The sequence below is a fragment of the Sycon ciliatum genome, chromosome 4, assembly GCF_964019385.1.
Source record: "Sycon ciliatum chromosome 4, ocSycCili1.1, whole genome shotgun sequence".
In the NCBI taxonomy this organism is placed as follows: domain Eukaryota; kingdom Metazoa; phylum Porifera; class Calcarea; order Leucosolenida; family Sycettidae; genus Sycon; species Sycon ciliatum.
Window position 1 is genome coordinate 8,427,532 of NC_088646.1, and position 27,252 is coordinate 8,454,783.

General features: G+C 46.1%; 1 protein-coding gene across 2 annotated transcripts in view; it reads left to right on the forward strand.

Moving 5' to 3' along the window:
• The window catches only part of LOC135814280 (kinetochore-associated protein 1-like), a 135,962-nt gene that overhangs the window by 3,716 nt on the left and 104,994 nt on the right, over window positions 1-27,252 (forward strand). For both annotated transcript variants that reach the window (XM_065327379.1, XM_065327380.1), the window contains exons 6-26: window positions 374-451; window positions 1,881-1,915; window positions 2,180-2,290; window positions 2,546-2,865; window positions 3,394-3,439; window positions 4,022-4,117; window positions 6,561-6,613; window positions 7,011-7,073; window positions 7,430-7,505; window positions 7,727-7,837; window positions 8,239-8,328; window positions 8,668-8,736; window positions 8,955-9,016; window positions 9,396-9,504; window positions 9,642-9,794; window positions 10,118-10,174; window positions 10,587-10,934; window positions 11,247-11,390; window positions 21,377-21,499; window positions 21,873-21,976; window positions 26,203-26,305. In XM_065327379.1, the coding sequence (XP_065183451.1) occupies window positions 374-451; window positions 1,881-1,915; window positions 2,180-2,290; window positions 2,546-2,865; window positions 3,394-3,439; window positions 4,022-4,117; window positions 6,561-6,613; window positions 7,011-7,073; window positions 7,430-7,505; window positions 7,727-7,837; window positions 8,239-8,328; window positions 8,668-8,736; window positions 8,955-9,016; window positions 9,396-9,504; window positions 9,642-9,794; window positions 10,118-10,174; window positions 10,587-10,934; window positions 11,247-11,390; window positions 21,377-21,499; window positions 21,873-21,976; window positions 26,203-26,305 (2,351 nt within the window). The remainder of the gene's footprint in view (window positions 1-373; window positions 452-1,880; window positions 1,916-2,179; window positions 2,291-2,545; window positions 2,866-3,393; window positions 3,440-4,021; window positions 4,118-6,560; window positions 6,614-7,010; window positions 7,074-7,429; window positions 7,506-7,726; window positions 7,838-8,238; window positions 8,329-8,667; window positions 8,737-8,954; window positions 9,017-9,395; window positions 9,505-9,641; window positions 9,795-10,117; window positions 10,175-10,586; window positions 10,935-11,246; window positions 11,391-21,376; window positions 21,500-21,872; window positions 21,977-26,202; window positions 26,306-27,252) is intronic.

The following is a 27,252-nucleotide window of genomic DNA, read 5'->3' on the forward strand; positions in this document are numbered from 1 at the left end:
CCTTTTAGGGACATACTTGTAGCTATCGATCTGGCTGGTCAGGCTTTGCCCGGCCCACTTTCCCACCAGCCATGTTTCGGTAGTGAAGCAGGTATAACATAGTGTCAATAATTGTGTACAGTATGCTTATGTACTGTCCTGGACGGATTACCTGCACTTTGCCAGACCAGTTTGAAGCGCTGTGCTATGTGCCCGTCCTTTTACCGTCTGCACTTGTGGATCATATAGTTTGTGTAGACGTCTACTAGACGATGCTGTGGTACTTGCCGAGTTGCTAATGGTGGGGTGATTACTTCAAGCATGCAGTCAGTCCCTGTTGTGATATTGTTTTTTCTTTGCCCCCCCCCCCCCCCTCTCTCTCTCTCACTCGCAGGGCATAGCTTGGTGGTGGCCACAGCAGCCGGCATGGTGTACTACTTTAGCCGTATGGCATTGGAAGAATTGCATGATGGTAAGATAAGTGTACAGTTACACACAACCCTGGCCTGCCTGGTGTTGTCATGCATAAGATGTTACTGGCTGGTTTACATTTTGTAGTGTGTCTTGGTCTTTGCTGTTGCGCTGGTGTACCTATCGCACACTTACATTGATGTAGCTATCATGCACTTACTTTGCGTTGGTGTAGCTAACACACACTTACATTGGTGTAGCTATCACACACTTACATTGGTATAGTTTCCCCACACTTACGTTGGCATGTGGACTCAGGAAATGGTCTGATGGTCACCAGTGATGGTGGATCTGGAGTTGTATTCTCTGCCTGTCAAAGTACGAAATAGTTAAATTGAACAGCTGTGGTAGGAGAACTACAGTCGACCTACCCTTATAACGATATTTGCGTCACACCAAGAAATATTGTTATAATGGTAATATTGTTATAGGGGTAACTGGTTCATTTCATACACATACGTCATAATTCAGGGATTTTGTTCTTTTTTACACTCTTCATAGCATAAAAAACTGACATACAGTCGACCTACCCTTATAACGATAACCCTTATAACGATATGTTCCTGCCAAACCAAATCACTCCATTGACTTTTGTATACAACGCCTTACCATTATAACAATATTGCTATAACGATATTACCCCTATAACAATATAGAATGGGCTGACCAATCAACACTTTCCATTCTATAACAATATCCAGCAGGGGATATGCAGAGTCCATTGTCAAGGTAGGGCAAGCTTCACTTGAGAAGTCGCTAGGACATGACGAAATGCAATGGGGGCACCAGTGGGCACCTTGCTGTGTACGTAATGTGCATGTACATACGATTTTGACGCTATGAAGAGTGTAAAAAATGAACTGAATTCATGCATTACGACGTATGTGTATGAAATGAACCAGTTACCCCTATAACAATATTACCCTTATAACAATATTTCTTGGTCAGACGAAAATATCGTTATAAGGGTAGGTCGACTGTACATGCACATTATGTGCACAGCAAGGTGCCAACTGGTGCCCCATTGCATTTCGCCATGTCCCAACGACTTATCAAGTGAAGCTTGCCCTACCTGGATAGTAGGCTCTACATATTCCCTGCTAGATATTGTTATAAAATGGAAAATGTCGATTGGTCAGCCCATTTTATATCGTTATAGGGGTAATATCGTTATAGCAATATTGTTATAGAGGTAAGGCATTGTATACACAAGTCAATGGAGTGATTTGGTTTGCCAGAAAAATATCGTTATAGAGGTTATCGTTATAAGGGTAGGTCGACTGTACCAGTAGCGTTGCATATGTGTAGAGCCATGTGTTTTAGGCGTTTGTTTCAAACATGTTTCTTTGTTGACAGTGCGACACGGTCTTTCACCAGTGCTGCCTAATTATGGTTGGTTCGCCTCTGTGTGCCTGTCTTTACTCATGTAGGAATGGTGGATGGCGATTTTGTAACTGCTCAAGAGGTTAGTGCATTTAAAATTTAAGAAGCATGGTCACTGCCGCATTGAGACCATCGAGCAGTGGAACTAACTGCCCCCTCCACTATGAAGTTGGGCCATCTGTCTGTATCCTCTGTGATCTCTTTTCTTCACCTGTTGCCAAGTTCTTCCAAAAGCACACAGACACACAACATTATGTTGTGCCAATAGGTTCGGTAGTATTGTTACCGACTTGCTTGAAGTAGTTACTAACTGTGAGAATTACTGTTGCGTTTTTGGTTGTTGCAGATTCGAAAGAACATCGTTACAAAGGTCTTCAAGGTTGCTGAACTTCATGGCGATTGGATTGGTGAAGTTCTGCCTATTCAGAGGTCTGGCATGCCAGCATTTCTTGTGACTGTGAGTGATGGCTGGTACACTGTGGTCTCTCTCTCTCTCTCTCTCTCTCTCTCTCTCTCTCTCTCTCTCTCTCTCTCTCTCTCTCTCTCTCTCTCTCTCTCTCTCTCTCTCTCTCTCTCTCTCTCTCTCTCTCACCTTCACCTGCTCCTGCATGCACCATATTTTCTTGCTCGCCATTGCTTCGCCATCTATATTTCTTTTTTTTCCTTCCTTTCCGTCTTCCCTTCTCCTTGTGTTTTACTATAACATCTGTAGGGAAAGGGTCGTTGCAGTCTCAGCGTCTGGGGGACTGCTCTGCCCATTTCATCTCAGACCGAAACAAGTACGGACATTGTATTGCTGGATGCGATCAGTCGTCCGTTGGCATCAGTAGGTGGAGTCAAACGTGCACAGCTGACACAGGATGGCGGCTATCTCATCCTTCTCTCAGAGAGCGGGAAGCTCAGCGTCTGGGATCCGAAGAGCTTTGTGTTTGTGTCCAACCTGTCACTCGATGATAATAAGCAAGTGCTGGACTTTCGCCTGGCAAACAGTGTTGGAAAGATGTGGCGAAAGGCTAATAAGAACTCCTTGGGGTAAGAGATCATACCAGTGAGTAATAAGTACAAGTAGCCTTCTGAATACACTGTTAGGACACATTTACTAGCACCTAGAACTACCACAAACATCACACATGCTAACTACCATTGCAATCCTGTGGACCCCATAAGCCATGTCGGTGATGACCCTATTCTGTTATTTAGTGTACCGTAATATTGGGTGTTTTAGGCAGTCTCTGACTTTCTTACAGGCTGACCTGACTTCCTTTCAAGCATATTTCGGCCTAAGAAAGATCAGCCACAATGGGACAGGGGGTGATTAAAACTGTAGTCCAGGGACACATAGAATGTGTGGTAGGAAAAGCACCTACTGCACAGTGGCTGTTTCAATAATAATTGTCGACAATGTCTTATAGATGTGTTTCTTTCTGCACCACCCGTGCTACATCTGGTATGTGGAGGTTGGTGACTGTTTAAGAGTTCACTTCGCAAACTCTACACTGACTTCTTTTGAAGAATGAAGAAAAAAGAAGAATCCTTTCATTCTCTCCACTCTCTGTGCAGGAATGACGAGCCGCAATTGGTACTCCTGACTCAGTCTGGCTCCAAGGTGAGTGGCAAAAGCAAGGAGTGTTGCACGTCTGTTGTAATGTTGTTGACATTGAAATCTGGTGGAATGACCGGGGCTGCCACCCTGACTGCCTTAGTGAGTACACCCACCGTGATTCACGTACACATTGTAAAAATGGACCAGCAGTGCTCGTGGCTGCAAGGCCAGCGCCCCGTGGCTGCTTGCCTTCTCAACGGATTTCAATGTCCACAACAGTATATGGGGAGGAACAATACTAGCCATCGAATTCACATGGGACGCGTTGTATCCACAACGCAACAGTTAGTTGAATCCCAAGAATCCTGCCAGAGTGCTGAGTATTAGAATATTAACTATCAAATGTGCAGGCCTCATTGCGGAGTGTCACTCAATGGTTCTCGCATTAAATCAGTTGTCTTATCCAGACAATAATTATCTGGCATGTCCTTGATGTTTCAGCCTGTGTGTGCGTGTGCGTGTGTTTGTGTGTGTGCGTGCGTGCGTGTGTACGTGTGTGCGTGTGTGCGTGTGTGTGTGTGTGTGTGTGTGTGTGTACGCGCATGTGTGCGGTCTGGAACTTATGTGCTCGGTCTGTATGTTCAGCACTTCTTGGAGGTCCGCTCCTTCCCATCCTTCCAAGCAATGTACTGCAAAGCAGTGACGCGCTCCGCTCATCTCTCTATGCCTGTCAATGCCCTGGTATGTACATGCTCTATACAGTACGTGGATATGGTGGCACTGGCGTTTCTTTGCATGTTTTCTTGGTGTACTCCACATTTAACTGTATGCTGTCATTACTGTGTGCTTATGCCATCCTAGTGTTTTTCTTTGTATTTTTGCCATTTAAGAGAGCATGTCTGAGAAAACCAGAACATATGTGCAAGTCGATCTCTCAGATTTCGCTCAAATTTTGCAGGTAGGTTTGCTTTGGGGTGTAGACCGACATTCCAAAGCCCGCACAAAATCTTTTGAAGGGAACCATGAAATTGGCATACCCCTCAATATTGGCCCAATATTGGCACGATTTATGGGTCTACAAACGAGCTACGGCACAGCGTACAAGAACAAAGTATGAACAAAACTCCATCAAGTCAACATTACCTCACCTTAGAAGAGTTCTTGGGGCAGCACCACTTAGCCACACCAGCATCCCAGAAGACGAGGGCAATCATCCCTTGACGCCACAAATGATCGTCTTGAAAATAGCCAAATTACAAGCGCTGATAAAACTGCGAGCTACGTCCTCAATTAGCAAACACTATACACCGGCAGATAGTAGAACACCTCTTCTAGCACTGAGGACATGTCCCCCATCATCCTTTTTGGGTTTTCTTGAAATAAACAATTTTGAATTTTTCCACTCGACCATTCTGAAATACGTCCAAACTCATACCTGCGCAGGAAAGCTCGCCCCTCCGCGACGTCTAGTCAGCAATTTCTACTCCAACACCACTCCCAGCGCTGCAGAACAAAGTGTATTGTTGACTCTGACAAGGAAAAGCAGCGGTGATCACTTGTCACTCCAAACGACAAGCTTCTCCTTGCGCCACCAACATAATTCGGTGCAACAGTTGATGCAAAAGTGACTGAATTTTTGCGTGTAGTTTTTGGATTTTACTGCAAGAGGAATGAAGAAATCACGTGCATCGTGACGTAGGATAATGCTTTCTGGTGCGCGACACAATGCACATGATCACGATCGTTCCCGAGGCGCTATTCAAAACGGACCATGAGGGAGGAGGTAAGATGCATTATATTTCTTGCATGCTCTGCTCAGAACATTCAGAAACTATCGTTATAGCACTAGCAGTATTGCACTGGCAAGAATTCTTTGAGATATTTCCTCTTGCAGTAAGAACAGGGATGCATTTTTTCAAACTAACCTCGCTCATCCCGAACATGGTTCAACAGGAACTACAGCTAGTTTACATGCTGATGATCCACGTAGATCTGCAACAGCAAGGAATGACCGTTGTCCATGCCATCAAGGTCGCTTGGAGTTGACCAGCGCGCGGCCTACACTGGTTGCATGGGGTATGTGGCGCGCCCACATGGCAGATTTCTACATGAACAACGTGATTTGACCCTACTCGCCCTAGTCTGTGTGCTGCATATTGAGGGAAAGTCCCGGCTGGAAGGCCTACAACACGACATGCGTGCTCTTAAGCTGGACATCAAGATGCACTTGATCCGATCTTGATCAACGGGTGATCCATGTAAGTGCAGGTGCGCTTGATCAAGGTGACTCGGAACAACTGCTGAACCGTGATCTACGAGACCTGGCATTCTTGTGTCACGAAGCACGTGATTTCATCATTCCTCTTGCAGTAAAATCCAAAAACTACACGCAAAAATTCAGTCACTTTTGCATCAACTGTTGCACCGAAAAATGTTGGTGCCGCAAGGAGAAGCTTGTCGTTTGGAGTGACAAGTGATCACCGCTGCTTTTCCTTGTCAGAGCCAACAATACACTTTGTTCTGCAGCGCTGGGAGTGGTGTTGGAGTAGAAATTGCTGACTAGACGTCGCGGAGGGGCGAGCTTTCCTGCGCAGGTATGAGTTTGGACGTATTTCAGAATGGTCGAGTGGAAAAATTCAAAATTGTTTATTTCAAGAAAACCCAAAAAGGATGATGGGGGACATGTCCTCAGTGCTAGAAGAGGTGTTCTACTATCTGCCGGTGTTTAGTGTTTGCTAATTGAGGACGTAGCTCGCTGTTTTATCAGCGCTTGTAATTTGGCTATTTTCAAGACGATCATTTGTGGCGTCAAGGGATGATTGCCCTCGTCTTCTGGGATGCTGGCGTGGCTAAGTGGTGCTGCCCCAAGAACTCTTCTAAGGTGAGGTAATGTTGGCTTGATGGAGTTTTGTTCGTAGCTTGTTCTTGTACGCTGTGCCGTAGCTCGTTTGTAGACCCATAAATCGTGCCAATATTGGGCCAATATTGAGGGGTATGCCAATTTCATGGTTCCCTTCAAAAGATTTTGCGCGGGCTTTGGAATGTCGATCTACACCCCAAAGCAAACCTACCTGCAAAATTTGAGCGAAATCTGAGAGATCGACTTGCACATATGTTCTGGTTTTCTCAGACATGCTCTCTTAATGACTTTGCCATTGTCACTTCTGTGCTCCATTCGTTACAGGAGCGGCTGTTCGTGTTGAATGATCTGGATGAGTTTGTTTCTCTGCCGGGATGGTAAGTTTTTGTTGAAAACTTAATGCACCAATGCATCGTATGCTGTTACTTGTCATGAAATGTTAATCCTTTGAGAACAGCCGGGAAATTCGAAATTCTTCATAACTATTTCATGTTCTTTGGATCGTAGTCGTTAGTTCTACTCACTCGATCTTCACTATCTAAGGCTTCCTGGAAAGGTGACATCCCTTTGGTATCGGAGCTAATTGGGAGCTGGTCCACAGCCTTTGTCTCCTGGTGTCAATTTATCTTATGCGAACCAACCCGACAATGGTCATCTACCTACATTTTTCAAATCTGTGTGTTTGTACTTGTGCGCACGCGCGCGTGTGTGTGTGTGTGTGTGTGTGTGTGTGTGTGTGTGTGTGTGTGTGATATCTATGACATTGTCTTCTAGTTCAACGGCCATCCCAAGCCGACTCTGCATCCATTGCTTTTCCGAGGCCATTCCAGAGAAGAGGTATGTTGTGATGTGTTGAGTACTCGTTCCCCTTTATGTTATCCATGGAATTGGGTTAGCCACAGGGACCAGGATTGCATACGAGCATGAGATTTTGGATACTGAAGAAAAGCATGTAAATGAAGTTAATGAACAAATAGCGGCATTGTGCCTACATCTTTTTCTCAGCCCTCTGGAACCACATCACTTTGGTGTCGTCTTTAGTTGCAGGGTCACAAGAAAAATGTGATGTTTTATTCTTGTTGATCATCTATGCTGTATTGGAAATATAAAACAGCAGCAGCTTCAGATGCTCTTTCTCTCTCTTTTTCTCTCTCATATGTCCCTTTCTCCGTCTCTTTTTGGCTTTTGGGCAGGCTAGCACTTCTACTGCGCAAGGGCAAGTTTGACGAAGCACTTTTATACGCTGAACAGTTTGGTCTCGATGTCCAGGTGGGTACATTAGTCAAGTTGCCAACATCCTTTGCCGGTGTCTTATTCTTTCTCTCTTTTTATGCATGAGCACGTGTCTGTGACCGCTGTTAATCTAATTAGCAACGAACCCTCTAAAAACTTCTGTAAGGCATGACGTTATTCCGAGTGAGGAAATCTAATCGCGTACCTAAGGCGCACAGGTGATATTGAGGGTGTGTGCTGTCTGTATTTTTTTGCAGGTTGTCAGCGAAGCACGCTGCTCGTGGCTTCTGCAGTCACCTGGTTGGGATGTTGAATCTCATCAGAAGGAGTTGCTTGACAAGCTGGTGGCAGCATTTGATTCTGTCCTGGTGAGTAGGGGAGTGCCTGTGTCTGACCCATTCTGAACAGGAGAGTGTAACTGTTATTTAAAATGAGTCCTTGGCATCTACCGGTATATCTCGCTCCATCTCCCTATAGCCATAGGTCCATGTTTCAAATGTCAACTTGCAGCAATAAATCGTAGATTGACTTTCTTTACATACTAACGCCGGAGCTCGCGCTTCCTGCCGATTGACTTGACACTCGACTGACTCACGACTGCGTCTGGAGCGCATGAGAAGCCCGTCGAACCTTTGAACTGGATCAGTCTGTTGCGACGTGTCTTCGTCCTTTATGTACTTGCCGGTAGTGTAGTAGTCTTCTGTGTACAGTGTACTTTCTGGTTGTGTGCTGGTCATTTGCATGTTTGCTGGCTGTGTGTGGTTGGCAGGACACCAATTTCGTGCTCCAGTGCTGCCTGGATGATCCTCCGGCCTGCCAGATGGCGACCGCTGCCATGTTGAAGTATGCGGATAAGCGGGTAAGCAGTGCCAATTATTGCATTTATCACACCCGTGCTCTGCTTTTTCGACAAGACTACTTTGATAGTTTTTTTGTATCTACCTCTTTACGGTGGGACAGCATAGATGAGTACTTCTGGTGATCTGAGGTGCGTTTGGGCTTATCTGATCTTGCCTGTATTCTCTACACTTGTATCTGTGTCGGGTGTGCTAGGACATTTCAACACTGACGAGGCCAGTGTTCTCTTCGGATTTGTGCGTGTATCTAGCTATGAGAGATGAAATTGCCATCCAGTTGTGCATTCATGTGTTTGTATTGTTGCCTCGTTCCCTGTGCTTTCGTGTTTGCGCGAATCCAGCTGACAACACGGCTGTCAAATCGTCCTGGACCAGATGAACAGGCTGCTCTCATTGCACTCAAACAAGAGGTCAGTATCTGGCTATAGTGGTCACCCCTGATGCGAACTCCCTTAGACCAAGCGTATCCGTCTAGTTGGCGCTCCCCCCCCTTTTTTTTTTTTTTGAAGAACGACACCAACGTGTTGATTGGCAAATTATTGTCTACCTGCCCCGAGTTGCATGTGTGCACTGTGATGGTTAACTTGATGGCTCTGTTGTGTTCTGGTGTGTTCTGGTGTGTTGCTAGCTTGAAACTGCTATCATCCGCTTCGGCACATATCAGCTTGCGTTTGGTGCTGTATCGTTCAGGTAAGTAGGGAAATTCTTATGAGAACATTTGCTGCTGCTGCTGTTGTTGTTATTGTTGTTGTTGTTGTTGTTGTTGTTGTTGTTGTTGTTGTTGTTGTTGTTGTTGTTGTTGTTGTTGTTGTTGTAACTTGTTGTCATTGTTGTTGTTGTTGTTGTTGTTGTTGTTGTTGTTGTTGTTGTTGTTGTTGTCGTCGTTGTCGTCATTGTCATTGTTATTGTTGTTATTGTTACATTCATTGAATTTTCCGCCCACCGCAAGTGCACGCGCTGCTGTGTATTGTTCCGGACACAATGGCTATTGGTTTGTTGTACATGTATGTCCATATTCCGCTAGTAACCTCTCTACATCCTCTGTGTATCTTCTGCATGTTGCTTGTAGCCCATCTCACTGGCAGTCCTTCCGAGCATCTTCAATCATACCTGAGATTTACCAATGTCTGGTCAGCAAGAACCTGGCTGCTGCAACCGTCATGTGGAGAAGACATAAGGTAGATCTTTTTGTGTTCAAGTGAGAAGGATGAGATGCCAGTTTCTGTTCTCTGCATTTTAACGGACATTGAGCAGCTCTCACGTTTACCCCCATACTAATTTATGTTTGTTGGTGTTGTTTTGAACTCTTCTCTAGACGGAGGTGCATGGAAGTGTAACTGTTGACAGTCTTCAACGACTTCTCTCGGCTGTGCCTGATAGTCTGCCATCCAAGAAGTTGGTTGGCTGGCTTAGAGATGCACTGCTTCCGTCCTTTGTTGAAGTGCTGTTCCCAAATGCCGAAGCAGAGGTGTGTACATGTATGATGTTAGTCACCAGTAATGCATGTGAACACCGATGGACACTTTGTTGTCTCAATGGCTCTCTTTTCTTTCTATCCTTTGAATTTCTCTGCTCATTCATCCTTCTAACTTCCAGTAGCAACTACCATTGCAGTGTCATTCGTTCACAGTATGCAACAACACATCATTGCTCTGATGCTAGTGAATTCCTTTTTTATTAGTCTTATTCTCTCCTACTTTTTTGCCTCTTTTCTTGATAAGAAGATTAAAAAATCTATATCCTCGCAATGGCTTATGTTCTGTCTGTTGCTGTGCTTGGTCTCCACTGTAGAACATGTTGAGCAGCTGGGTGAAAGAGCGTGCTCTTCGTCTGGAGCTCACAGAGAAGGTATGTGTGCAGAGCACTGATACAGCTGCCCTTCTGGGAGGTTCTATTACTCTTTAGGATAGACAGTAGTAAAAATGATCTCTATATTGAAGGTGTTTGCTTAGGGATGTATCACTTTACCTAATGACCGTGATGTAAAAAACCAGGATGAACTAGTTTTGATAAATTCTTTGGCCTGGACGTTTTTGAATTGTGTAATTACCGGGCCATCTGTTCTCTATTATTGTCTTCAGTTGTGCGCTGTCCAAGGTGTAACATGTGTGTGTGTGTGTGTGTGTGTGTGTGTGTGTGTGTGCGCGCGTGCGTGTATGTGTGTGTGTGTGTGTGTGTGTGTGTGTGTGTGTGTGTGTGTGTGTGTGTGTGTGTGTGTGTGTGTGTGTGTATGTATCCATGCGTGTTTATGTCTCTGTAGGCCCACTGGCCTGGTAATGCGTTGAGCATGGTGACAACAGTGGCAACAGCACTGCATTCGCCGCACAGTCGACCGTTTGGCAGCAGCAGCACCACCACCAGCAGCACTAGCAGAGGCATTGCTAGCCACAGTCCTGCCACTGGCGTCAGCGGCATGCGCACACCGGCTCGGTTTGTCACGCAGGTCACATCGGTTGCCTCTAGCAATTCTGCCGCAGCGGAGAACGACGACGATGCTCTGATACGGAATGAGTCGCGTCCACTGCAAGGACTGCTGCAGCAGCTGACAGATCTGCAGCTCTTGCACACCAGATACCGCTTTCCAATGAGCCTTGGTGATTTCCTCTTGGTAAGTGTTGTTTACTCTCGTTCTTATAACCTTCGCTACCTGGTGTCCGCATCCTACGGGTACTGGTGGGCGTAAAGCCGATCTGGGTGCAAATGTATTTTTGCTCGCTTGATTATAGCTACATTTCTTGATCGTGCTGGCCTCAAGCGAAGGCCCTTGGTTCGAGTCCTGGTGGTGACAGTCAATTTTTTCTTCAGACTTTTCCTTTTTCTTTCCCTCGCCCGGTGAATATGTCTTGATCAATTTGGTATTTAGTATGGGTTCATCAACTGTATAGGGTTTCTGGCTGCTTGGCTTTCTTGTCCACCTTAGGAGAGTAATCGGACACGTGTGTTCCGTTTGCTGGAGCGTGTGGCAGCAGTGGAGGTCATTGAGCAGGCACTAACGCAACACATCGTCCCGTACTGCCGACAAAACCTGCTCAATTCTGATCAGGTCTTACTCGACTATATCAAGGTGAGTGGGCGCTTCTTTCATACCCAGATGTTGAGGAGGTGTGTGTGTGTGTGCTCAGGTATTAAGGTGATCATGTGTGTACAAAACTTGTATTGCTAATTACTTTGGCATACATCAATATTTTTCCACCAAATTTTCTGTGTCGATACATTGGGTTAGTTGTCATCAATTTCCGATGTCAAATTTCAATTTTGAGAGGAGTGACGTCATCAGTGCTACTTTTTATGTTCAAATTTCAACTCAAAACGCGGAGAAAACGAAAAATAGTAAGGCCACGAATCCTGGTGAATTGGATAGCCTTCGGGCCCTAGATAAAGGATATTGGTGGATATTGTATATAGATATCAACATTTCGCTGGAAACCAGTGTCGACTTGTTTCACCATACGCACTGTACACATTTAGTATACAAAGTTGTTGTACCTCGGGGTCTGCTCAGACTCACCACTGCGATGAACGGGTGTTAAGCATCGATATCCAGCACATTCTCGCTTGCTGGGATGTACAGCTAGCCAATGCAACAGTTCTCATTCGCCAAAGACATTCCCCACGCTCCGCGTTTATGGAGGAAACTGTCATTGTTGTTCGGGAATAGCCGACATTGTCTCCTACACAAAGTGACTGCGAGGATTTGCACGGCAAGCTGATTATGCATGGTTCACCTGTGTGCGCTTGTACCTGTGACATATATGGCACGGACATGTATGGCACCAGTGCAGTGCTAGTGCATGCAGTCATCTGGTCACGTACATGACTGACGCGTAGATCTACTACGGGCTGCGGGGTGCCAGGGCAGGCCTGCACTGCAGGGTATAGATAGCATGCACTGCCCATGCAGGCCAGCTTGACTCGTGATCCCACTTCCACGGCCCGTGCGCGTGCATGTGGCATGTCACACGTCATGCATGGCCGAGTCTACGAGTACGACCACTCAGGGCGTGCGGATCTCTCAAGTATTGTAGTACAGTCATGTAGATCTACCATGCATGCAGGCCAGGCCAGCGCCGCGGCATGCTTGCGTGATGCACGCAGCACGGAGAGATCTCGCCACATAGATCTACTCTACGTGCCAAGGCGGCAACACGCGTGCACGCAGCGGATCGTCAAAAAAAATGCAGAGAGCACGCCAAATCCGACTTCCTTGGCCTCCACGATCAAGTACCAAGACCAGCACACATGTACAGCGAGTGAGCCAATACTAATGTCAGTAAGTCCTTACACAGTTAGTCTTGGAGTGAAGCATTAGTTAGTGAGCTGTCAGTGTCAATAGTGATCCTGTGTTTGTCAACACGCAGGTTCCCACCCTTCAAGTCACACACGTGTTTTTCAACATGCACTGATTTGAGACAGCTCCAGATATCATCTCTACAGAGTATACTGTGTGCAGTCTTGGAATACAGAGACCCACTTAGACCTGACTTCAGTTGGAAGAGAGAGAGAGAGAGAGAGAGAGAGAGAGAGAGAGAGAGAGAGAGAGAGAGAGAGAGAGAGAGAGAGAGAGAGAGAGAGAGAGAGAGAAAGAGAGAGAGAAAGAGAAAGAGAAAGAGAAAGAGAGAGAGAAGAGAGAGAGAGAGAGAGAGAGAGAGAGAGAGAGAGAGAGAGAGAGAGAGAGAGAGAGAGAGAGAGAGAGAGAGAGAGAGAGAATTCTCATCCGCTCAGGTTAGTTGGAGCAGTTGTAAAATCTCTTCTTCAAATAATAATTTCATAAGGCAACATACCACATGTACGTTTATTGTGCACAGGCCTGGACTTCTACAATACTTTTTATCAGACAGTTATAGTATCAGGACTTGTGCTATTCAGATACCAGCTCAGCAACAGACAGCTCTTGCCAGCAGGTAAGCCTACATACTGCATGCCTTCGGATAGCCAAAATAAATGTATCATTGTACAGAATGTTAAGGTAATGCTCACAAACTAGAAGCGCAGACAGATATGTCAGCACAGGGCAGGCATTCTTTACAGCAAAACTCAAGTTGTGGGGTGCTGTGGCAAACGATATCATAATTAACACACACCAGCTTGATAGCATACTTGTCTGGTAACTATGCAAAGAGTTCTTTATGTGAATGCGCGCACATGCACGGGTTGTTACCTGCAGGCAGCACCATGGCACAAACCATAAGATGTCACTATGCCAGGGCGCACATGTACCAACTCCACAAAAACAAGAAGCTGGCGCTGAACGAGCGGCACCGGGCATTCACTGAGTTCTTCGGCTGTGACATGTCAAAGGAAAAGTTTGCCAGGTCAAGGCAGCGGCTAGCTGCACTGATGCAGCGTCGATGGCGTGCAAAGTCCATAGGAGAGTACCTCAACACGTTTCGACTGGAGAGCTGGAGGAAGCTGCGGACCGGTGTGAAAGACCGCCACAGCGTAGAGGACTGCAATGGGTGCTGGTCCAAGCAGGAGTGGAATGCCTGCTTCCCCTTGCAAAGTACCCGTGGCGCCTATCGAAAAGTGCCCGTCAATCAAACCTGTGCAAATGAAAACAGAACAACACAGCCCGTCACTAAAAGCAACCAACGGGAAATCACACGACACGTGGTGAGCGAACTGGAAGCACAATGGGGACAGGAGGATGTAAGCACTCTCCTGGGAGACCGAATCAGCTTTGCTGCAATGGATCGACAGCGCATGCGCCGTTCATTCGAGACAAAAGAATCGGCACAAGCCCGCAATCCTAGAAAAAGGAAACACACGCCCAGATGCTATGCATTTGACAAGGAAGCCCTCCTCGAAGATGCGAGAACAACTACAGCAGGAGAACACATTAACTGGACTGCCCTTGCCACAAAGCACGGCGTTGGCAGTGCAAATCGAGGCCAAATCGTTAAGGTTTGATGTCCAGCAACATTCTCCACCACGGCAGCAGCACGCAAGGAGAAAGCGGAAACGCTTCACAAACGGAATCAGCTTTCCGCAGCAAATGACCAGCCAGCACCTGAAAGCGGCAATTCAGGACAAAGTGGAAAAGAACGACTTGCTGGAAGGCGAGGAGTGCGAGGGGTGCGTGCTTGTGAAGCAAAAAATTAACAACAATGGGATAGTTTCTGAAACTCACCTTGCAGTGAAAGGCCGCAAATTGCCCTTGCTGGCTCTCCGAGAGAAGCTGCTGAAGGAGCACGAGGCTGCTGGCCTGATGAAGGAGAACAACAGAACAAAAGACGAATACAGCAAGATGAATAGAGGGGACGTGGCGAAAGAGCTGAAGGAGATCGGCCAAGTCTACAACGACAATACAAGCACAGCGGACTTGATCAATGTCCTCTACAAGTGTCACCACACACGATGTTTGATCATAAGCAATGATCATGCTGACGTGCTGGGGCACAACATGCTGTGTGAGACTGTACAGGTGGTTTATGACCCCGCCATGCACATTTCTGACAAAGATGGACAAGTTCAGTCATTGGTGGAAGCACCACATGTACGTTTACTGGCTCTGTCCGGGTGTTCAGAAGTCGATCAGCTGAAACTCATCCCGGACAGGCTGGTAGACCTACATGTGGCTGCAGTCCCAATTCCAACTAACGGTGGAGACCCCATCGTCGACAAGTTGGTGGGATTTACAGGCGACATGGCGGCACGCTGGTTCGAGGCAGGTGTTAGCCGATCTGGCAGAAGCCACTACAAGTGCGGAAGTGGATGCGGAGTCAAGTCAGATTCAATTTCAAATTATGAAGACAACATCCGGCCAGTGCCGTCAGTAAAGACCCTCCAAAGTTTTGCTACGGCGGGAAGATATGGCAAAGTGCCAGGCCGCGATTTGGCGAATTTGCACCAGCAGGAGCAGCGAGAATAGCTGGCAGCCAGACACTTGAGCACCACGTCGACACTCAATGATGTACTGCGTGGAGTTCAGCGTGTGCCAGCTCTTCTCGCTTTAAACCACACTGCCAACATTGCCCAGAACGCATCGGAAGACTACTCCATATTCCCCACAGAACCGCTACACGATGTCAAAGGCCACCTGGCACATGTGATTCAGGAAATAAGTCACACCCTCGGCGGACAAGTCAAGGACATGTATGACTCTATTGTGGACAGCCAGGTTGGGCGACAACACAGCCGAGGGTGTGACTGGCGACATGCTGCTGTATTACTGCATGCAGCCATGGAGGAAAAGGAGGACTGCCCAACCTCCGTAAAGCAGCTGCTACGGACCATGACGGACATAGCGCAAATCTGCTATGCGGGGGAGCAGGAAAGAAGCCCAAAGCAACTGCTCCACCTGTCACTGATGCTGTGGCGCCACTTGGCCTGCTCAAAAAAGTTATTACAAAACCAAAAATAAATGTAGAAACATTATATGGAGGTTACCTCCATGATCTACTCCACGCTCCTCAGCAGCTGGCGGTCCTGAACCTGAGAGCATGCAACACGGAGGCGTTGGAGAGGGTGCAAGGGCAAGCTCGCCAAATTGCCCTTGCCACCACAAGCAGAAGGCCTCAAGAAATTACCAGGGAGATAATAATCCGCCTGCGGGGAGAAAGAACAAGCACAAAAAAAAAGCAGACAAGCAGTATTGAAAAAGTACTCGACAGCTCAAGCCTTCCGGGCTACTATTGTAAACCGAGACAACCTGGGACCCGACTTCATTGCCCTGATGACGACAATCGCTCGGTTCTTGGAGAAAGGTGAGGGAGTGTGGTGGCATGGGCATGACAACGCAATCATATTCCATGATGGCCCAGACGACCAGGAAACCAGACTGGAAGGCCCACATCTTCAGCACATCCGCGCAGCAACAATCGAAGATGCAGAGGAAGAAAATGCAAGAGCGTGGCAACGGCTTCTGGATGAAGGTGTGGGCCTTCCAGTTAACCTGCAGCCACACGCCGCAGAGCCACATACATGTATGGCCACCCAGCCGGAGGTTCCTCCAAGAAACGATGTGCATTCCACTACCCAGCCAGAACCAACGACCGGGACGCAAGCCACAGCACAGCCACAAGCTACGGCACAGCCACATCCCACTGATGAGCAGACTGAGGCCCCAACACTGTTGTTGGTGATGGATCAGGTCCCGAATTCTTCCGGTGGGAGCTACACTAGCAAACTGGCCAACGCAATTGAGAAGGTGGCGGGAAAAACTAGCACACTTGAGGACTGGGACCGGCTTAAAACTAGAGTGAAAACGAGTTCTGGACTGTCTCCATGTGAGTTAGCCACATACCATACAGCAGAGAAATGTCTGAAACAGCAGGTTACCAATGCGTTCAAGCAACTACGGCAAACAGGTTTGGAAAGGGAGAGGTACAAGTGGGCAAAGTATCTCGTGTACAAGGTATGGAAAATACCGCTCTAATCAATCTGAATGTTCACAGTATACCAGCTAGAACTGGGAATGGCAGCATTATGCTACTTTTCAACATTGTGGGTTGATACAGTTCGTCAGTTTGCTTCAGAATGCATTTTTCTGCTGCCTGATAAGCTACACAGCAACTCTTGTCCACCACTCTGAAACGGAAACAGCGCGTCTGATGACAATGATGATCAATCACGAGTATAATCATGTTCTTTATCACCCGCCGAAACACCGATAACCTTCAGTTCTTTTGCATGTGCATATTAATGGCCTATCGTGCTGTAACAGGAACTGTAGCATTTTCAAATATTTGCCTGCATATCAGACATTGGAAATGTTTGAAACAAATACAACAGCTCTTTGAAACAATTGCACTTTCTGCCTTTATATTACTGGATGTAGTCCTGATCAGCGTTTCCAACAAGAAACAATAATGTATACTATAGTACACACAATGCTGCCGCCGGACCTTCAAGTTGTTTGGATGCTAGTGTCACATAGACCATTGACTCCTTTTTTTAATAATCCTTTTTAATACAGGTAAAATCCTGATATTTCGAATATGGCTTAATTAGAACATACTACTCAATTAGAAGTCTCTTCCGGGACCGATTTCTGTCAATACGATTTCCACGTCACAATTTCTGATAATTAGAACCTCGATCTGAGTATGTCCGGTTAATTAGAAGTCCCACGGAATCCACTTACATAGAAAATGTTTGGGAATTGAGCTGATAATTCGAAGTTAGCAAACCATAATTAGAAGTTCACTTTATTTTCTGCAAATCAGTTTGGTTTGCATGCGCAGGCAGTTCGGTGTCCACTAAATCTGTGTCTAAGGTGTGTAGTGCCATTCTGCGTGTCAATGCGAGCATCTTGACATACATAATGTGTTGTGGTTGTGGTACATGTTTGGATAATTAGAATGTCCGGATAATTAGAAGTTTTTCCCCGGCATTTTGGTGTTCGAATTATCAGTATTCCACCTGCACTCACAACAATTGCCGCACACTAGCAGGGCATAATTAGTACATAGTGTTAACATATCTTACCAGTTTCTAAGGCTGTTGGATGACCAATTCACAGGTCAGAACATAACCCATTCGGACAGAATATTAATGCAAGTACAATATCACTACTCACCTTCTTTGACACGCCTGTATGTGCCGGACCACTCTTCATAGCCTGTCCCATACACATCAGTTTATATGCGGACATCCCGCTGTAGGCAGAGACCGCGCACGGGTTGTCACGATGTCACGAGGAAAACACCATGCTTCACGGGTAGTAACGTACTCTTCTGCTACTGCTTCAGGTCACTAGCCCGCACCTTCTAGTTCAAATATTAACTTCCTTCCTTGCAAAACGCAATCTGAAAGAAGACAAGAAAAGGCAGAGTGGTTGCATATCTGGGAGGATTTCACAGACCTGCACTTTTTTTGCATGCCAGTAACTGAATATGAATAGCATTTTCTTCCACATTGACACCGCATGATTCTTAATTTTTCTTAGTGCACATGTGTCCAGATCGAGGATAGTGTGCGCAATAACCAGCGCGCTGCATCTTTGGTTGCAGTCCACCCATAAGGGCCGGGTTCCACTGCGGCTTCGCTGCTCCGCTGCACGTCATCTGCGGCATGAAACGTCATCATTACCATAGTGACCGCGGCTCGGGCTGGCGCAGGGAGGCCGCGGCTCACCCCGAGCTTTCGCTACACTGCTTGATCAAAATTGCGATCCGCGGTTGCGGCTCGGCCAGTTTCCCGTACTTGCATTGTTTTGTACGCGAGAGGCCAGAATAACGAGGATATTGATTTCGCGGAGGCAGGTAAAATGTCGTAAGAAAAACTTGGAGCCCCACCACGGTCTTCCAATTATGTTTCTGAAAGTCTATTTCTCCAAAGAGCAAGGCGTAAGAAGAAGTCTACAAATGTTCGGCCCATTCAAATTTCGGCCTCCCAGGGCTAAAACACATTTCGGCTGCAACAAATTCGGCCTGTACTGCTGCTGCCTGTATACACTGTCACACTGAACCTTGCAAAACAAAATTTCGACTGCAACAAATTTTCGGCCAAATACCGATGTGATCAGGCCGAAAATATGCCTGCGCCAAATACTTGTTCACTTACAGTAGGATTGCAGCCAGGTTTTATCGCAAAAGCAATGAATTGGACAAAACCATGAAAATCCAGGCCGTTTCACTCCACTTGCAACAGTACATTGTGCAGCTCGAACTCCAGGCGAGGTACCTTTTTATAGCCCTTGTTCAAATTTCGCGGCACTGCATCGTGTACGATAAAAATCATGAATGATTACAGAATACGAGAGCTCACTAGCGCCACCGCTCATCTTTTTTATGAATGGACTGTAGCAGTGGTGTACATGTATGCAGAGTGCTCGTACATGCGTCGATTCACAGCTATCACTTGCTAGCTGTACACACACTACAGCTGTACTGGTAATCCTGGTGATGCCGAGGACTAGATTGCAGATGATGTGCCAAGACCAGACTACATTAAAGTAGACTGCCTGAAGCAGGGAGTAGTACAGTTCAGCTATTCCCTGCCCTGATCTGAAGAGATGTTCTCAGGTGTACGATTCAGTGGCGCATTTGCTTGAACTACCTGTATATGGCGGCGCTTGCACGATTGTTTTTCCAAGTTTTTTTCCGCGCAATTCACGGGTGTAGATTCTAGCCTGGCAGTTCTGCACCTTTAGTAAACAAGATCACTGTACCGAGTCGCTCCATGTACAACGTAACATTGTAGTTCGTTATCTCTTTGACATTATCTACAGTACATACACAATAGCCAATCTACAAACATGTACCACTTAGCTGCAGACCCCGCAACAATGAAGGCAAGAACGAACAAGCCCACAAACAATAAAATAAATTGCACCTTCTTCACGACATCGCCTCCACTGCTCCAGGTCCATACGACCAGCGATACTGCTCCAAATCCTTCCCGACACAGCAGCAGATGGCTGAACATGTTTACTCAAAAGAAGATTATGTTGGTGCTACTGGTTGCGAGACGGACACCCGAGAAGCAGTGGAACCCGGTTCAGAAAAAAGGAGTTGGCCAGAGTGGACGCTCAAAAGACAAACAACAATGACAAAGACTGTTGTCGACGACAAGCGCAAAGTATATACACAACAAGATCGTTTCTTCTTTGTCGTCTCCCGATCGCGATCCAGCTAAAAATCTGCATTTCAAAAACACGAGGTGTAGCAGTGAAAACTGTTGACGTTTGGCGTGCATGCGCGTGCGCATTCCCAGCTACACAGTAGTTTGGTTCGTGATGGCGCTTTAATCACGCGCAGATCACGCCGATCACAGGATGTCGACCGAATATCACCATGGCGATCACGGTCATGATCTTGAAGTACAGCGGCACCAGAAAAGTGTCCTTATTTTACCTGAGTGTGTGTGTGTGTGTGTGTGTGTGTGTATGTGTGTGTGTGTTAACCCTTTGAGGCCTCACTGAAATTGCGTGTTGTACACCTCCCTGCAGTTCGTGCTATTTTTCTGCTTCTTTGAACTTGCAAGATGAAGTTGTGTAACAGTAGCAGCTATTGCGGCTGGGGTAGCGCCTATTCGATGGTGGATCTTTGATGCCAGTACTTGCGAGCTGATGGATCATGTGAGCCGTGAAGTCTGAATATTCGAAGTACTTCCGGCATTGGATATTGTCAGGGTGCTTAGCAATCCTGATGTGGAACGATATGCATTGATGGTGCTCACGTCCACCAGGTCATGAAACAAGCTGTTTCAGTTCCTTTATGTCTTTCTCAAGTTCCGGTACATTACTATAAGCTACAACTGGCTTGCGTATCTCTAGTACTTGGTGGGCACCATCGGCCTTTCACATTTCTCGACACAGTACCTCGTGCTCATGATCCAGGTAGATGTTAGAGAACATTGACACCCAGTCTTTTTTCCTTCCATTGCTGGAACAGCGGTCAGGTTGTCGGATGCAGCGAGTTGTGCCACTTTCTGCCCATCTCTCGTACTGTTTGATGTCAGCTTACAGCACAGCTGAGAAACCTGGGCGGCTGGGGCGAAGTGTACTGACCAGAGACATACTTATACAGTGCTGCTCAATGAAATCCAATCGCGGCACTCAAGTTTGTGCCTTGCACCATTTCGCAGCCCAGTGTTCGCAGGTCCAGGGCTGCGCAACGCCCGGCTTGTGCTTGAGTGACGCAACTGGATTTCATTGAGCAGCACTGTAATTTTTACGTATACATGTGGTGAGCAAGGGTGAGGTATAAACAGTATCCATGTGAATAATGTGACCTGCTACTATGTTCTCCACTGGCTGCATTACCACTGCATGTGCCAGACTGTGTTCGCTGCCAAACTCCTGTCCTGTGTAGAATTCAAAGTTTACGATGACTGATGTATCAGCATCGCAAGCTGTGAATACTTTGAATCCCGCGTCGCCGACCTGGGTTTAGCATGTGTAACTGGTATGTTTTGCCTCATGACCTGGGAATCAGAAAGTGCAGTGTCTGTTGGAAGAACTGCTGGAAAGTTATTTTAGTAAACTGATAGTGCACCCATCAGCAATATGAAACGTGGTGGTCTATACAGCAGTTTAAAAATCTCGCTGAAGATATTGTGCTGATTGTTGCCGGTCGTTTTCTATGCTATGTTCCTCTGAAACACCAGGATTTCATTGCCAACCATGGTCATCTATGGCGTAACTATGCCGGCAGTACTGTGGCGGCCGGGACCAGTGCGCCATGGGAGGCCAAGCTGCTTGCCATTGTGCCACACATCAAGACCATGGAGGTAAACAGTGTGGCATGCGTATTGAGTTGTGTGTGTTCATACCGTAATCACGTATAAAACTGGTCTTGTTCTTGCACGAGCCAATATTATGAGGGCTGGGCTTGTATTTAAAGCAGGCATTCCATGAGTGTCAACTCAAATTCCAGACTCCAGTTGTCCATCAGAAAACCAAGCTTGTAGTCAAAGCATTGCTCTGTAGGAAGCAGGCATCTCAGCTGGTACCTCTCCATTCGCAACGTGCGTGTGGGTGTATGTGTATGCGAGTATGTGTATGTGTACGTGCATGTGTGTGCATGTGTGTGTGTTTATGTGTACGTGCATGTGTGTGCACGTGTTTGTGTGTTTATGTGTGTCTCTGTGAAAAATCACCTAGTGCCGAGTCAGTGCAGTATTTGAGTTGATCCGGGTGGCTGCCTTGCCGTGGAGCAGTGCAATGGATACTCTTGTCAAGCAAGCCATGACCTGGGAGCACTTGCGGTAAGTTCTCTCATCTTCATTCTCTTGGATTTATTGTGTTTGCCCAACATGGAATGTTGTTCCAAGGCCTACCAAGTATGAAGTCAGTGCAGAGACTGTGTTGTGTTGTGGGAAACTTTTGTTGGGCATTTGTCACTATGCCACTGGTTAATTTTGGACCATTTCTGGGCCAACATGTCAAGCTGTGAGAGTAGTGTACCGGTAGAAGCCGGCTACTAGGTTAGAGATTATACTAGCACAGCAGATTGCCGATTTTCCAAACGTCACGTATCCGATTTATCCGAAGCGCCTGATCGCACTGAATTTTTCCTCGCCCAACGTGAAGGCTATCGGCTATCCCAAATAGCAATACAACAACCGCCGTCCGGTAGTTGGGTGGTGGCTGAATCAGCTACTGCAGCGGAGAAGCCAAGAAAGATATGAGATTCGGAGAAGATCAGAAAATAACGACTCAAAAGACGATTTGAAACTCGGATGTTGAGCCATAAATAAATGTAGAAAGGAAAAGGACATATGGATACGAGTTAAGGTGGCTCCTACCCCTCGGGTCCAAATTTTTTTTGTTTGAAACGTGGCTACAAACGATTGTACTTTGTTCCGTTGGATATCTTGTGTACGGAGACAAAATTTTATCAAGTTCTACCGGCCGGTTTCACTCGGGGGAGGGGCCAAACATAGCATACTCACAATTGCCAATTTAGGCCAAAAAATTCCGGAAAACCATTTTTTTGGCCGTAGCACTGGTAGTTACCCCCTTTTTCTTGATGTCCAACATCAGGACAGTAGTATACTTGCTAAATATCCGCATAAGCTGTAGAAGTGGGTAGAATTCTGCTAGAAGGTGACCTTTTTCTCTTTTCGGAATCATCCCATTTCAGCGCACACGTCCCTCATATTAGCCCCGCCCACAAGTATTTGACACTGGACTTGCCCTGTATTTGATGGTTATGCTATTATAACCTAATAATGGTACTGTGTAGCAAGTTTGAGCAGGTTCTACCGAAGGTAACTCGTGAAATAAAACTTTGAAGTTTCAAGTGATGCCATATTTCAAGAATCAGCACATTGCACTGGGACATTGTCGAACGCCTTAGAACCCCTGACTCCACCATATGACAGATACGTATCTTGCAATAATTGATTGCAACATCTTCCGAACATAGTAGTAGAGCTTTGGATCAAGTTTTAGCAGTTTCCACCGAAGCAAACTACCAAAATAGAACTTTGAAGTCGCCCACATACTAAATGCCATACATGTAGCTGAGCATGTGTATTGAGTGTACATGTATGCTCTAGTGTTTTTCACAACTTTCTCCAACATGTAGCCGATAGTGATGTGGAATTTGTTGACTGCTTTGTCCAAAACATAGTGCTGAAGCAATGCACATTGGGCACTTTCTACTGGTAATGTAAATATTATAATATTATACAGTGTTTGCTGCCAACATAGCAAGAAATTCTTCTATACTAAATGCGTATTCCACGGGGTACGGTCCAATGGCTTTTCACTTCACATCTAGCCACTGTTCTTCGTGCATTACTTGAATGCTTAGTCTCCGTGGTAATGAAGCTAAGAGCCACACTGGAGAAGTTTCTACTGAAGCTAACTATCAAAAATACAAGTATAAATTTTCCAAGATGCTACTATTACATCAAGTAGCTGTGTGCAATGCCACTCTGTTGAACACAGTAAGGAAAATCGAGTCACTAAACCCCTATTTGCCAGATACATGCTGTTGAGACTGATAGCAGCTGTATGATCTGATATGGATGGCGGTTCCACACTGACCAGCACATGTACACGCGCACAGGCAGAAGAACACACAAGTAATACACCTAACATTACTTCGAAGTACACTATGTACATCATGTAAATACAAGCGTATATACAAGCATCACTCCTGTTCTCCACAACCGGCAGTCCTGGGCCACTCCAGCTGGTCAGAGTGCAATAATTTCTGCAGCAGGCTTGACTTGGAAAGCTAATCACAACTGCCATGGCTGCAACATGAGTATTACCAGCGCTTTTACAGTGCTACTTGTATTATAATATAATTGTCAATCCATTGTGGTGCATGGCACTCGTTTTCAACAACCGAGTTTTTGTCATTAGTTGCATATCCAACGCCAGCAGAAAAAGCGGGGGTGGGGGCAAATTACCACGGTTCAACACTACTCACATTGAACGGCGTTATGCCATGCCAGGCGCGCACACAAAACGCCCGCGCGAGCGCGCATGCATGTACACACCCGGGTGACACATTCATGCGACTTCATAGCCTGCACTGTCGTTCTATGTCATAGGAGTGAGTGCACACACAAATAGATGTACATGTAGATTGCCTAATTTTGTATACGTAATAAAATTGTATAGAACAATAGAACAATAGTTGCCTGAAGAGTGCTTTTGCACGAAACTCAGAGTAGCAACACTGAGAAACTTGGAGATCCTTTGTGTCTAAGTGTATAATAAAATTGTATATGTATACACACATGTGCGTGCACATATAGATAAACTCAATGGCATACGCATGAGTGTGTGCCAGTAGGGCCACATGCCAATTATCGGATTAGTCTGTGAAAGTTGCACGGCAAACTTTCGGACAGTCTAAAGATATGACACAATGAATGTGGAATACCCTCCAGTGTGTAAGACCATTCCATATCTATTTCGCAGCGTTTGTGATTTTCGGAGCGTCCCTGTTGATATTTGATGTCCTCACTTGGTTGATGACACAGTCACAAATTATCAAATTCACCTCCAATGCCATCCAATCTGCGTTCCGCGATACATGTACAGTGAACGGTGTTGAGGAAAGCCATGCAGCAATAAAACAATCGAGACTCCCAAGCAGAGGATACAATTCAACAGCGTATTGAAGTACGAATTGTTCTAAACAATTTTCAAGACACAATTACAAAATTTGAAGTGCGTCTTGAAACGTGTTTGAAGTGCTTCGATGTATTTACCTTCGATCTCCCTGAATCGATCCATCCACAGCTACCTGACGAATTTGCCAGTCAGTGCGGGAGATGATCGAGCAAGTAAAATATTTGAAGGTCGCGAGATGTCAGTGGCACTGGCAGGAAATCTACACAAGCGTGTTCAGAAAATTTTCTAATACTCAGGCATGATTCAAGAGCGGACTTTGATTTCTCCCTTCTTATGGTACGAGCATCAGTCGACATTGCATTCTTGGAAAATCTTCCGTGCGAGTGCTGCCTTCCCCTTTCATAGAAAGAACGAGTGAAGAGGGACACTAGCAGCAGGTTCTAGCTGGGTCGCCAGAATTGCAGAAACTGAGCGAGAAGACGTTTTCCTACAACGATTGATCGCACAAAAATCATCGCTACCGAAAAATTTACTGAAAATCTACACTTTTCAAACGATGCGCGCGCAGAGGGTGTGAGCCACCTTAAGAGTAACTCTCCATCACTGTAACTGGATACTATATACAGTCAGAAAGTGCAATAACTAGGCACAAAACTGACAGAGTACTGAGACATTCGACGTCCTGACACCTAGCTTCAACACATCGTCGAATGTCTCAGTACTCTGTCAGTTTTGTGCCTAGTTATTGCACTTTCTGACTGTATATAGTTTCCAGTTACAGTGATGGAGAGTTACTCTTAACTCGTATCCATATGTCCTTTTTCCTTTCTACATTCAAAAGACGATCATCACATTACCGGTATTCGATCACCATCACGTTTTCTTCCTGGATAGTCAAACCCTTCCATTGCAGGGACAGGCTCTCGACTGAAACTGAACCAGCTTGTTTGACACACACACACACAGTCACACACTGACACTTTGGAAAGAGACACTACCACTGAATCTTCAATGATAAAGGAGGTCGGCAAGATTTGCATGTGCACAGTGTACCGGTATAACCTGGTCATGAGACTACCTAGTCTGTCAGGCCAGTATCCTGTGGTACCAAATGTGCCAGGGCTGACCTGCTTTCAGAGACCACCTGGTCTGTATGACCTGTATTCCTTGGCACCCGATGTGTGTAATGTGCGACGGTCGACTTGGTTTCAAAGACCACCTACTTTCAAAGGACGCGATAGGCTGGTCCCGTGGCTGGTCGCTGAAATAAGGATTCACCTGTAAAGTGTATTATCTACTTGCACTCTGCTCAGTTTAATTGAATTGAAGTTCAACCATGTGTTTGTGTCTTGCATTTCCCTTGCCTTTGTATGGTTGTTTGTATGGCATTCAGTCATCGTGAATTGCTCCAGCAAGTACGGACAGCACAGCTCTGCAGCATGTTACATCGCTATGGCATCAGCAATGTGAATCTGAAGCAATCGGCCTTGGCCAAGGTATATGCATTTTCTGTGCCCAGTGGCTGTGTTACTTTGTGTGTGTGTGTGTGTGTGTGTGTGTCTCTCTCTCTCTCTCTCTCTCTCTCTCTCTCTCTCTCTCTCTCTCTCTCTCTCTCTCTCTCTCTCTCTCTCTCTCTCTCTCTCTCTCTCTCTCTCTCTCTCTCTCTCTCTCTCTCTCTCTCTCTCTCTCTCTCTCTCTCTCTCTCTCTCTCTCTCTCTCTCTCTCTCTCTCTCTCTCTCTCTCTCAACAGTATATCTACGACCCTGTTTGTTGAGGTATTGCTGCACAACTTGACTTGATTTGGGTGACATAGACTATTAACGTGTTCTGGTTCGTTTGTTCTACCCAGTACCTATTTTGTGATTTATGAGTAATGTATCATTGAGGTATCAGGACTTTGCCTGTTCAAATCAATGAAATGGTTTGTATTACGGGTTAAAGTAGTGTCGCATCCCCGGCTCACAGTGACCGGACCCCGAAGTCACTACGAGCGGCGACTGAATATAGACGTGTGGCCTCACGACAAGCCCAACACAACCCAGGGGCCAACCAATATAGCTGGCTTGGTCCAAGTTCAACCCCACACGATCAACAGACAAAGACTGTTAGTTTTACGTTGTGAGTAGTTTCAAATCCGAGCTCAAAGTACGAAGACAGAGAGCTGAGACCGAGTCTCGACTGCTAGACTAGACTAGACTAGACTAGACTAGACTAGACTAGAACTGAAAACTGAAGTAAAAGAGAGAATGAGAGCTTCTTTTATAGGGTGCTTCAGAGATATATGGCGTGATCATTGCGAGGTAATTCCAGGAAATAGCAGAACAAGTAAAACCGGAATGTGCGCAGCCAGTCAGCAGAAATGCAGAATATACGTACGGTGATCATTCGAGAAGAAAGAGAAAGAAAGACATCGAGAGAAGAAAGACCAAATTGGGACGTGGGG